General features: G+C 41.0%; 1 protein-coding gene across 1 annotated transcript in view; it reads left to right on the forward strand.

Moving 5' to 3' along the window:
* The window catches only part of LOC130923261 (C-type lectin lectoxin-Lio3-like), a 39880-nt gene extending 34548 nt beyond the window's left edge, over window positions 1-5332 (forward strand). The window contains exon 8 of the mRNA XM_057848818.1: window positions 4950-5332. Coding sequence (XP_057704801.1) covers window positions 4950-5332 — 383 coding nt within the window. The remainder of the gene's footprint in view (window positions 1-4949) is intronic.
* Window positions 5333-13871: the final 8539 nt, after the last annotated feature.

The following is a 13871-nucleotide window of genomic DNA, read 5'->3' on the forward strand; positions in this document are numbered from 1 at the left end:
GTAACAGTTTTATTTGACAGTGGCGCTATAAGATTGTCATAAGACCATTGTAAGTATGATATGAGCATGAGCATTAATGAATGCTTATGACAGATATCATAAAACGAATATAAAACGAGTATAAAGCAAATAATAAGCATGTTTTTTGTTGTGGAGACATTAATCTTGGGAAAAAACATGTACAACATGTTGTTTGATTTTCCTCATACATTCATGTCTGATGAAACTGTTACAGTGATCTTTGGGTGCACTAATTTTTGCCACCATGTACACCTTAGGAATGTATCCTTTTAAGAGACTTATAAGAAAAGCATTTTGAGTCGCTACTCACACCAGCTGTGATAACACATAATCACTTTTGCCACACACATAGCCACAACAAAATGTTCCCAACAGCGAATAGATGCTAAAATGTCAGGGACATGACAAAGCCGTAACCTTGTACGCCCTGAAATTAATCGAGCTGCTTGACTGGACGCTGAGTTATTGTAAACCCAGATTGTTGATTGTGTTATTTTACAGTTTTTGGCCATCTGATGTACTGTATGTAACTGTACCATGTCTGATTGTGCGTCTTTAGTTGTATGGGGGACGGGAAACTGATAAGCACATGCTTCCTCCCGTCTGCCTTTGTCTTCTTCTTCGGTTCCTTCGGGCAAATCATATCACATTTTGTAATTGTCAATGATTGTCAATGATACCGATGATGATGACAATAAATATTTCATTCATTCATTCATTCATTCATTTTGTGTCATCCGGCAAATTATCTTACTTTTGAATGGATGTAAAAGATCCAAGCAGGACAGGATCCAAGTTAGTGACATAATTTGAAGGATGCCATTTAATGACACCTGTCATATGTTTTCATTAATGCCCATGATAGTGTCAAGCCTTAAGATGGTCTTTGTAGATATACAGTACATTCCCATTTATTCAAGTAACCATGTAGTTAACCAGCCATATGGCCTTTTCCCATACTCTCAGTCATTCTGTGTTCTCACATCAGTGTATGTTATCAAATGTGTACACATCTGCGCATAGCTCCTCTTTGTACATCTCAAGGTCATGCAGGGAGGCTTTACCTCCCCAAGTTAAGCCTGATATATCTTTGTCCACTGTTTTTAATCTAAGGGGTTGGCGCTAGACTACGGCTGGAGAAATAAACTGATATAAACGGTATGCGCTCGGAGGTCCGGGACACACATCTTCTTTGGGGCCCCTTGGGCCTGCCTGGGCTGTGTGTTGCAGCTGGCCGGTTTCTCTCTCTTGTCTCGTCTCTGTCTAAGTGTAAACTCTTGTTCGTTTTGTCCGTGAATTGTATGTCATCATTTCCTGTTCATTAAGAGACTCAAAGAACCTGTAAAAAGGAAAAAGACTCTTTTCCTTCATCTTATAGCAGTCTTATGACGCTGCAGTCAAATAAAGTGTTACATATTAACCCAAATAAATCAACAAGTAAGCCGCACTGCACTATAACCCGCAGGATTCAAAATGAGGGACAAAAGTAGCAGCTTATAGTCCGAAAATTACGGTAGGATACACATTACTGAGCTCTGGCAACCTGGCCGAAGACACAGCACTGATATTGTAATTGGCTGAATAGTGGACGGCGGCACATCCGCTGTAAACAGAATCAAAACAAAAAATTTTATGAGCTGACAGTCGATTTTTATAATGGGAAAATCTAGGTTTAAACATTGAGAATCATGTTAAAAGTATTTCCAAAAAACATGTTTCTTTATTGTCTATTGAAATAATAGTACAATTTAATGAACTATTGAAATGCAATTCTTACATATGGCTCCTATAAATTACACGGCACTGCTGGGGAAAGTCTGCAATGAACTAGTACAATGGAATAATCTACCCATCTTTAGGGCGTATAGGTACAGTTAAAGGATACCATTACCACAAAAAAATTATGTGATCTAAATTAATACTTTCAAACCATCTCAAATATGGTTTCAAGCTTTCAATCCTGCTGTCACAAAATTCTACTTAGAAAATACGAAAAACAGAATAAACTTATCCAATTTGCAGAAAAGAAAATCAGATGGAGGGCTGGAGGCACAGGCACGCACCTAAGTTCCAACACTATTACAGTATTTAGCATAGCAAACACAATACCTCGTCAACTGGTTACACCAAAACGTAGAACAACACTCACGGCTAGAATTTGAACACATTGACTGCAACAACATAAAACTGTTTGTCAGCTCCAGTACTGAGCATGACGGTTGTATTGCAAAGCAAACGTATTGCACATGGTATGCCAAATTTGTTTTGCAGTGATGAATTGTTTTACAAACTGTTGTTGTTTTAAACGGTCTGCAAAACAATTGGAGTAAAATCAGTTCTCTGACTGTACCACCATCCATTTTGTACATTTGCAGCCTTCAGCAAACTGCACTCTGAATTGCCTTTATAAGTGTACCTCGTGCAGCCATTTTGGCTGTCACAACAAACAATGTCGCTAAGCAACCTCAAGAAGGTGCTCTAGGAGCGCACAAAAAATGCAAAAAATGTTTGAAAGTGATAGTGAAGAGGAATTTGAGAACGTCTTCATGATGATAAGGAAGAGTTACCATAAGACAGTTAAGAAAGTTGAGACAGTTAAACAAAAACTAGAAACTAATATTTTTAGCACAATGGCATTGTTTGTCTTGTGTACGTACTATGTTGTTAAGTTGTGATTAAATAAAGATACAGTCAATAAATAATAAATTATATATTAAAATTATGTAATCGAAAATTGGTCCAAAAATTTACCCCAAAATCTCCCATATTGTGGTGCGACCTATACAAGGTTCAACCCAAAATACCTACTTTTTTAAAACCACAAACAAGGGATGCGATCTATCTGCTGGAGTGACCTAAACGCAAGTATATACGGTGTCTTTTTGAATACAATGTCTAAGTGCCAAGTGGTCCGCCACCTCTCAGCATTGGTGGTTAGTACAGTGTATTATTTGTCATTTAATTTTGTTATTATTAAATCTATATGTTTGAGCTTTAATTACTATGCATATCTGGTATTTCATCATACACTATATGCGCGGTCCACTTTCCCTTGTTGCACTTGAATTTGTTTGACGTCACGGCAGCGCTGCTTTCTGTTAGTTTCGAGTGTTGCTTTCATGTTGGGAAGTGGGGGTGAACGCCAGTTAACATTTAAATACGACAGAGAAACGGTAAACTCAGTGATGAAAGTGAAAGGACTCAGTGATGCTACCCCTGTTAGCTCGCTATTAGCCCACCAACTTATTAAGCAGCGTTAGTTTTCACCGCGGAACCGGTGCCACTAGCAGCAGTTTTCCTTGTTGAATTGCCCAAGATTTGGACCTTACATTCCTCGGTATTATTGTGCAGCCATTGAGGTATGTTTTGTAAACAAATATGTCTCCATTGATTTACATTATAGCATTATTGTACGCTCTTTGTCATTATTGTATTTTATTTTGTAATTGTGTGTTTATAATTTGATGGTGACAAATGAACAAAAGTCACTTGTAAGAAGAACTGTGGCGTGATCAATGTTAGCGGCGGGAAGTAATATCTATCCATCTTATTTTCTTGGTTGAGGTTTTTTTTTAATATGAAGTATAATACATGTTTTAGAATAGTTATTTTGAGATTTAGGAAGTATTTAGGGGTCCTTAAAGTCTTCATTCTGCTTTATGTAGAAATTCGGGTTACATCGCCAGCGTAGAATGGTAAATGGTGTCATATTTGTATAGCACTTTTCGAAACGGAACTCATTTGTAAACCAGGGACTACCTGTATACATTATTTGCAATTACTATTTGACTATATATACCGATACAACAGAAGTAACAAATGAAACTCAATTCTTTTTAATTAATTATTAATTATATATATATCCATACATATATTCAGCCGCTGGATAGCTCAGTGGTAATATCGCCAACGTTGGTATGGGGGTTCGAACCCTGGTCAGGGCATAGTGATATTCAGGTAGGTCCTTAGGCAAGGCCCTTCACGCTATATGTCTATATCTCAGTATGAGCGGAACAATCAATGATAGATTCATACCAGCTCGAACGTCGCCCGGGTTAACAAGGTTCGCGTCAGGTGTTGGGGGACCAGGACAACCTGATGTCAAGTGGGCTACTGAAACAAGACACAGATGGAGCAGGACAGAGAAAAGGGTGTTAATGGAGTGCTACTACAGCAGCAACCCCTGCGAAAGTGGGTACATGCAGAGAATGTGGGAAGAATGGTTACTTTGAAATCCCCCATCCACACTGACCAAGAAACACCTACTAGCTCAGTGTTCTAATATCCGCAAGAAGAATTGCTATCACAGTTAGAGATTGATGAGGCACAATGTGTCTCATCCAAGGTACAAAGATTCTACGGCAAGGGGGAGCCAGGACCCCAGGTCAAGTGGGGGCGGGGGGGTTTCACCATCAACCCCTAATATCGAGATTGGGTACCCAGCCCAAGTGCAGTAGAAGAGAATGAGAGAGTAGCAGACCTGAGAGAGAAGATCATGAAGTCCTGAGGGAACTCAACTACCTCCTACCTGCCAAGGCTAACAAACAAAGTACCATCACCATCAGAATCTCTACTGGAGGATGTAAACACAGCACTGCGACCAATCAGCTCATATATGCAGCACCAGCAGTCATCCTAGAGTCACTTGGCTACAAGATAAACAGCGCCAGTAGCCGGAAGGAGCCTCCATGGAAACGAAGGCTAAAGGCAAAAATCATGGCAACACAGAGAGAAGTTAGCCTCCGAACCGAGCTAAGCAAAGACGTGAAACCTAAGAAAAAAACTGCCCAAGAAATACAGCAAGCTCTCCACAGCTGGGGCACTGGACACGGCTAAGCAAAGGCTCACAGCCCTAGCTAGCCGCCTAAAGAGGTACACAGGAGAAGTAGAGGCCAGGAGAATGAACACTATGTTCTCCAATAATCCAGCTAAGGTCTACTCTCAGTGGCAGGGAAGTAAGACCACAGCAGACCCACCCAGGGCTGAGACTGAACAACACTGGAAGAGTGTCTGGGAAAAAGAGGCGTCTCACAACACTAACGCCCAATGGCTGGCAGACCTGCAGTCAGAACATCTCAACATCCCAGAACAAGACCCAGTAGTCATCACAACAGCAGACATCCAGACAAGACTGTCCAAAATGAAGAACTGGACAGCTCCAGGGCCCGACAAATTTCATGTCTACTGGCTTAAGAAGCTAACATCACTCCATGAACACCTAGCAGTACAAATAAACCAGCTGCTGACGTTGGGGACCCACCCAGAGTGGCTAACCCAAGGTCGGACAGTCCTCATCATGAAGGACCCCTAGAAGGGAACAGTACCATCCAACTACCGGCCTATCACCTGCCTCAGCACCACATGGCACATGGAGCAATACATGCACAGGGCACAGAAAGGGATTGACAATAACACCAGGGGAGCCAAGCACCAACTACTGGTGGACAGGGCAGTTGCCAGAAACTGCAAAGCCAGGAGCACCAACCTGTGCACTGCCTGGATTGACTACAAGAAAGCCTATGAGTCAATGCCACACACATGGATACTGGAATGCTTGAAGCTGTATAACATCAACAGGACACTAAGGACATTCCTCCAGAACTCAATGGGGCTGTGGAAGCCAACTCAAAGCCAGTTGCACATGTGAGCATCAAATGTGATATCTACCAAGGAGATGCTCTGTCACACCTGCTGTTCTGCATAGGCCTAAACCCCCTCTTTTAGATCATCACCAAGAGTGGTTTCGGGTACCAGTTTCGAAGTGGAACAACCATCAGTCACCTCCTCTACATGGATGATATCAAGCTGTATGCCAAAAATGAGCGTGACATCGACTCCCTGATTCACCTCACGAGAATATACAGCTATGACATCAGGATGTCATTCGGACTACATAAGTGTGGGCGAATGGTATCCAGAAGAGGGAAGGTGATCTCAACTGAAGGCGCTGAACTACCTGAAGGCAACATTACAGATGTGCAGGACAGCTACAAATACCTGGGGATCCCACAGGCAAATGGAAACCATGAGGAAGCAACTAGGAGGTCCGCCACAACCAAATACTTACAGAGGGTGAGACAGGTCCTCAAGAGTCAGCTGAATGGCAAAAATAAGATCCAGGCCATTAACAGCTATGCCCTACCAGTAATCAGATACCCTGCTGGCATCGTATCCTGGCCACTGGAAGAGATGCAGGCTACATCAAGACAAGGAAGCTCCTTACAATGCACGGAGAGTTTCACCCTAACTCCAGCATCCTGAGGCTCTACACAAAGCGGAAAGAGGGAGGCCAAGGACTAGTGAGCATCAGAGCCACTATCCAGGAGGAAACTACATCCCTCCAAGAGTACATCATGAAAATGGCCCCCAGTGATGACCTGCTCGGTGAATGCCTCAGGACACAGAAGCCCAGTAAGGAGGAGGACCCCGAGGAGCTGTCATGGAAGGACAAGCCCCTGCATGGTATGTACCACCGACAAATGAGGAGGTAGCTGACTTGGGAAAAACATACCAGTGGCTGGAAAAGGCCGGACAAATGAGGAGGTAGCTGACATGGGAAAAACATACCAGTGGCTGGAAAAGGCCGGACTAAAAGACAGCACGGAGGCACTGATCATGGCAGCACAAGAACAGGCCCTAAAAACAAGATCAATAGAGGCCGGGGTAGTTCAGCACCTTCAGTTGAGATCACCTTCCCTCTTCTGGATACCATTCGCCCACACTTATGTAGTCTATCGCACAAGACAGGACCCCAGGTGCAGGCTATGCAAAGAGGCCCCTGAGACAGTCCAGCACATTACAGCAGGGTGTAAGATGCTGGCAGGCAAGGAATACATGGAACTACATAACCAGGTAGCAGGCATAGAGTACAGGAACATCTATGCCGAGTACGGACTGGAGACCCCAGAGTGAAGGTTGGCGACACCTCCAAAGGTGTTTGAGAACAACCAAGCCAAGATCCTGTGGGACTTCCAGATCCAGACAGACAAACTGGTGATGGCCAACCAGCCTGACATAGTGGTGGTGGATAAACATTAGAAGACAGCAGTAGTGATAGATGTAGCAATCCCGAGCGAAAAGCTGGAGAAATATCAAGGGTTGAAGGAAGAGTTGGAGAGTGAAGGCAACAGTGGTGCCAGTAGTGATGGGGACACTAGAGGCAGTAACCCCCAAGCTGGGTGCATGGCTCCAACAGATACCAGGAACAATGTCCGACGTCTCCATTCAGAAGGGCGCAATCCTAGGGACAGCTAAGATCCTGCGCAAAACCCTCAACCTCCCAGGCCTCTAGCAGACGACCCGAGCTTGAAAAGGAGAGACCATACCGCCCGGGTGGTTTATATACACACACACACACATATATATATATATATATATAGTATTAAACTTGAGGAATAAACAAAATAGCAGAATAAGTCAATAGCTATAGCAAGCAATAGCTTATAAAAAATAAATAAAATACAATAATGGGCTCACTTCTGTACTTCCCGTTCACGCACCGAATGATTTATTTATTTATTTTAGTTTTTTTATTGTTTTATTATTATTTTTTTTTTTTTAGTTATTCGGTGAACGATTCTTTTGAACAAATCATTTTACTGTACTGATTCTAATGGATTTGTTCACTCAATTGAACAGTTTTCCCCATCAGTACTGTGACCTGTCTGCGCCGGCCAGGCCGCCTTTGACTGAGCCTTAGCGGCGGCTGTCTCCCTGTATTTAGTGGGCAGTTGGCAGCATTTTATGGGTGGCCACGATGCCCCAGTTAGGTTCCAACACGCAACCACTCTGATGCGGTATAGCACAGGAGTTTGGGGCATTTGTGGGGATAGCTTGGTGTGAAAAATGGGCCAAAGGACTGTAAACAAGGGAGTGGCAATTGCACATATTAGCCACTCTAGGAATGCAGGTGTGGGCTAACTATTGACCCTCTGTTGGTTGGCCGCCATTACTATGGTGTTTGCACACCAATAGCATCCCAGCGTCAGTCAATGTAAACGGTGACGTTAGCTGCTTTTGGATGTGTGCTGCGGGCACACTTCAGCAATGCAGACGGGATACTTCCAGTCAAGCCTATACCTTGGGTCCGGTTACTTCATATCGCAATCTTTTTTTTTTTTTTTTTTCTTTTTTGATTGTCTCGAAAAACTCAAAAGACTGAGATGAAAAAGTTTTGAAGACTATCAGTTATTCATTACAGTTGTTCATAGCATTTGCATGTTTTCAACACTTTTCTGCGTGGATTTAGAAACATGGATTTAGAAACAAAGGTTTTTTAAAGAAACACTTGGTAGGTGTCAGTTTTGGTCAATTTTAGCCAGGCCGGTGGACAAAAGCAGTAGTGTTTTGCCTTAAGGAATACTGCGTTTCCCATGAGAACCAGCGTACACCCGCAGTGTCCTCATCAATCAATCAAAAATCAATCACCCGGTTGCCCGCAGATGAAACAACATTTCTGTTTCCAGCGGCTGTGTGAAGGATTCACAAATAATAAAGTAATGACTCCAGTTGTGGCTAAACAATAGCATAAGACAGTTAGCAACTGTGTGGCTTAGTGTGGCTAAGAGATGTTGAGAAGTCTAGATTATTGGCTAAACAGGCACTCTACTCTGTTTCCAATATTTTGAACTGGTCCATGCATAAAATAGGTCGAAATGGAAGTCTGCCCTTGGTGGAAGTGTGTTATCCAAGTGTTTATTTAATTGAGATTGCGTTTTGAAGTTAAATCCTCCTGCATACACTACGATTCGAAATTGTGTGAAGTCCCACGTCACACTTCAGACATTTATGCAAGTACCGGCCATCTTTTGTCATTTTTCAGCCCCACTGAGCCATAAGAAGGTTGCCACTTTCTGCATACGTTATATACTGTATATAACACATTATATAAATCTAAACATGTGCAATTTCTGTGGCTTAGTGCAATAATTTTGTCGTACACTTCCTGTCTTTGTCACTTTTTCTCACTACAACCTCCGACCCGCAATGATCGCCGCCATTTACCCGGCTGAGAGGAACCTCCACCAGTGATGTCGCCCACTTCATCTTGTCTGCAATCGACTTTAACCGCCCCTCTATCCCGCAACACTCTCTGCCGTTTACCCGGTTGAGGCAGCTGTACCAACTTTTTTGCTGCCAAAATTAAGCCTCTTCATATGGTTCTCACTGGAGGGTTTTTGCATAGTTTTTTTTTATGTTGACATACATTGACAGTACAGTTTCTCTGAAAGATAAACCCGAGTGCTTCATGCGTGGGCTGGGGAACAATGGTGAAGGCCTTGACTGACCTGTAACTTGACTCGACAACTTTTGACTTCTTATGACTCGTCTTTACAACCTTGTGACTCGGCTCGACTCGACATAACATTATGACTTCACACGACTCGTCGTTACAATCTTTGACCTGACACGACTCATCTTTACGATCCTTGACCTGACACGACTCGTCTTTACAATCTTGTGACTCAGCTCAACTCAACATAACCTGATGACTCGATGCGCCTTGACTCGACATAACCTTGTGACTCGACTGGACTTGCCCACAACAGGTAAGACTGAGGACTTACTTGTGACTCGGATCATAGTGACTCGTGCAATTGTCTGGCATTTGATTCAATCACTAAAATCTATTTAAATTTAAGAAAAAGAAATTGGGACATGTGTTGTCAGATAAAAATCTGACTGATCGCGATAAATTATCTACAAAGTTGAAAAAATTTTTTTTAACTGAGTCTCACCCCTAATATATACAGGGTGACAACAAAAACAATCCAATAGAACCAAGAGTGACAGAAGAAAAATATTTTATCCTGTTATTCATTATGAAGTTTTCATTTAAACACAATTACATCCTCCTGTACATGCATTAATGAAATCAGTTGAGATTCCTCATTGATTGCTGCAACATCTCAGAGGGGGGTACTGTGAATTTCATTCTGAATTCATTATGGTTACTAAAATTGCAGTGTTTACTTGCTCAACACCACTGTCTCAGTGGCGCCTCCAGAAATTTTTCATGGTGGTGGCCAGATAGGGACACTTAAAATATCAACTAATTTCAGGTTTTCATTATATTATTGCAGTAAAAAGGTCAGGGGAAAACTATCAGAAAGACTTAAGGACATAGCTACTGATATACTTTGATGTATTATGTAATATTTGTTACTAATGATTTAATGCGCATAGTTCATAAGTTCAAAAGTCAACATTTTGAGTTCCACAACAATTCTGTTTTATTGTCTTATGTATATATTAGACATAAGGTGTACATTTAACACCACAAAATAATTACTGGGGAAAAGCAGGTGCTGGCAGATACAAATTTGGGATGAAATGCACAACTGATGCTACAACGATCTAACGATATACTGGCAAGCGGGGTGGCCAACAAATTCCCTTGGCCCCCCCTGGTGGTGCCACTGCACTGTCTCACTGTGTTTCCACTTGCTCATGTCGACAAATTCCCGTTTTGTCAACAATTGCCACGTTTACATGGAGCCAAATATTCCAATTACAATCGGAATATTTGTTCAAACCGAATAAATGTGTTCCATATAAACACCTCATTCGGAATGAACAGGCCCAAACCGAATGGAATTTCATTCCGATTCTCAGGGGTGGAATATTCCTTTTCCCAAACCGTTTAGAAGTAAAATTATATCATGTAAACAGGGAAGCGGAATGGTGTCTGGTTACTAACGTGGTGACGTGACTTTGTGACGTAAGTAACGTCACTTGCAACATGGCTTCCAAGCACACGCACAGCGCACCCACACAACTTTTTAAATGAACGGCGTGTCATTCTGAAGTTTTGTTTCCACTCGAAAAGTTAAAACAGCAGCTGATCTGACGATCGATCTCCATGTTTTGCAATGTGACGCTTTGTTTTGATTAATCTGTGCATGTCAGACGGCAGTTGTCAAACGTCCTTTCGGAATAAAGGCAGACACATGTAAACGCTGGATCGGAATAGATGAAGTGACATGTAAACAGCTGATGTGAAATTTCCATTCGGAATGATTTGAATCGGTATGAATAAAAGTCAGCATGTAAACGTGGCTAGTGTCAGATACCAAACGGGGGAACCAGTTGCATACCGCGAACACAGGGTTTTATTAACGTTAGCAGGCAATAAACACAAACATAAATGGCGTGGTCGGCTCGAGCAGGTCGGACTGAGCAAAGTGGCTGGGTTGGAGAACTGGCGTCGTCAGGACGAGCAGGGCAGGCAGAGCAGGCTAAGGAGCTGGCGTAGTCAGGTCAATTGGTCAAGGCCGGTCTACAAGCAGGAGTGTGCTGTATCGCTGACACTGACTGTTTGGAGGCCGTGCCTTAAATGCACAGCTGTTAACAGGTTGCCCGTGATGGTAATTAGGTGTGATTGGAGGATAGGTGGAGTGGCAACGGGTTGAGTCTGCTGGAATATTACCCCATTAGTGGAAAAGGGCCAGGCTCATGACAAATAGTGGTCATCAACAAGTTTCAAGAATGCATTGGTAGAGGAGGACACTTTTTAAAGGACCTCATTTTGAAAAAATAGAAAATTCCCTTATTGTAATTTTTAAATGGCGTGTTTTAAATTTTCATTTACTGTGAATACATATTTTTATTTCATTAGTCTTGGTTTTTTATTGGGATGCTAAAAGTTTTTTTGTGAGTCACCCTGCATTAATACATATAGTCATGTGAAAAAATTAGACCCCATTAAATATTCAGTTCTTTATTAAGAAATGTCCACATATCAATTTCTGATCTTGATCTCTGGAAAAGAAAGTGACTTAATTGCAGGTTAAAAAACAAAACAAAAAAAACATCGTTTTACTCATTTAACCAAATATATCTACAAAAATGCATATTCTAACTGAGGAAAAAGTTTGGACACCCACCGCCTAATAATGTTACTCCCTTTGGGTGAAATAACTTCAGTAAGACGCTTTTTGTAGCCATCTACCAGTCAATGTGGATTCTATGATGGTGAGCTGGCCAGGTCCTGCTGAAGCAAAGCATCCCCAAACCATGACACTTCCACCTCCATGCTTCACAGTTAGTATGAGGTTCTTTTCCTGAATTGCTGTAATGGGTAATTTTAGATTAATCTGTCCAAAGAACATTATTCCAGAAGTACTGGTCTTTGTCTACATTCATTCTAGCGAACTTCAGTCTGGCCTTCACGTTCTTATTTAAGAGCAAAGGTTTCCTCCTTGCACACCTCCCATGAAGGTAAACTTTTGACATCACTTTCTGATTGTAGAGGCATGCACTTTCACATCAACAGTAGCAAGAACCTGTTGTAGGTCCCGTGATGACATTTTAGGGTTTTTGGAGACTTCTTTTAGCATCTTGCGGTCTGCTCTCGGGGTGAAAATGCTTGGACGCCCAGACCTGGGCATGTTGGCAGTTGTTTTGACTATTTTCTGGACAGTGTAATGGCTGATTTTATATTCTTTTGAAATCCCTTACCAGACTCATAAGCATCTACAATCTTTCTGAAGGCCTCAGACAGCTTCTTTGATCTCACCATGGTGTTTTCTCTCACTTCATAAATCAGGGGCACACCAAACTAAATGTGAGGATTAAAAAAGGCAAGCCTACTTCAAAACACTGGGTAATGATGTTCTAATCATGTGCACCTGATGTGATACCTGTTTGTGTGATTTTAGGCATTTTAAGTGGGATTGGATGTGGAGTTGTCCTAATTTATTATTTTATTTAAAATAATATTTGTTAGAAAACACACAGGCTTCCATAGGGTGTCCAATTTTTTTCACATGACTGTATATATATACATACTGTTTATAAAGACAATTACCAACCTCTTTTTATTATAAAAGCCCTCTGTAAGAAAGAAAGAAAGAAAAATTATTCCTATTAATTAATTTGCCATGTTAATGTAAAATTCAGATTTACGGTAAGTGTATATATAGCTGATATGGAAGTGACACAAGAAACTATGTTAATTTAAGTAAACTTCTGTTCAAATGACTGAGTGATCAAAATACTTTTACTTACAGTTCCGGTTAACAGTCCACTCATGCCGCATAACAGCAACAATACGTGAAGAAAAAATTCCATCTGTCGGATGAAAAAAAAAAAGGTTTTACACTGTAGAAGTATTCATTTAGATTCATGATCAACAATAACATTACCAAAACAATATGAATTGAATTTAAACCTCAATTAAGATGTTGTGTCAATATTAAACATTAGAATTGAAAAATGTTACCGTTGCTGTTGTAATGCAATGTCGTCAGCCTTCTGCTGAGCAAGTGAACCCAGAACTGAGTGAGCCTTTTAACATTTCCCAAATTCTTTTCAGACATTGTAGAATTTTAAATGTCTTTGAAAAACTTTGCCAACACCCACAAAAAAATGATAATTACCACATGATTGACTATTACTTCATGGTTTGCACTTTTCAGAACAGCCACTCTGTACTGCTAGCCATTTTTGAGGATTTGCAATGAATTTTCTAGTCCCACAGAATATTTTTGTGCTATGACTAATAAAACACTGAATTTACCAAAGATTATAGAAACAAATAAAAAATTACAGTCCTTTCATTTTTCATCAGAAAAAGTTAGCTTCTACTATGTAGTATTCTGTAGTTATCATTAGAATTTCACATTTCTCGAAAATTTCAATCCCATGGTAAAATGAAGAGCGAAAAGGAATTTTCATTGAAAGATAGGATAACTCCTTGAAATGCACACTAACAATTAATACAAACCAGATTCGATTGAAGTTGGGAAATTGAGTAAAATGTAAATAAAAACAAAATACAATGATTTGAAAATCCTTTTCAACCTATATTCAATTGAATACACTACAAAGACAACATATTTAATGCTCAA

Source organism: Corythoichthys intestinalis, chromosome 10 (assembly GCF_030265065.1).
Source record: "Corythoichthys intestinalis isolate RoL2023-P3 chromosome 10, ASM3026506v1, whole genome shotgun sequence".
Taxonomy (NCBI): Eukaryota; Metazoa; Chordata; class Actinopteri; order Syngnathiformes; family Syngnathidae; genus Corythoichthys; species Corythoichthys intestinalis.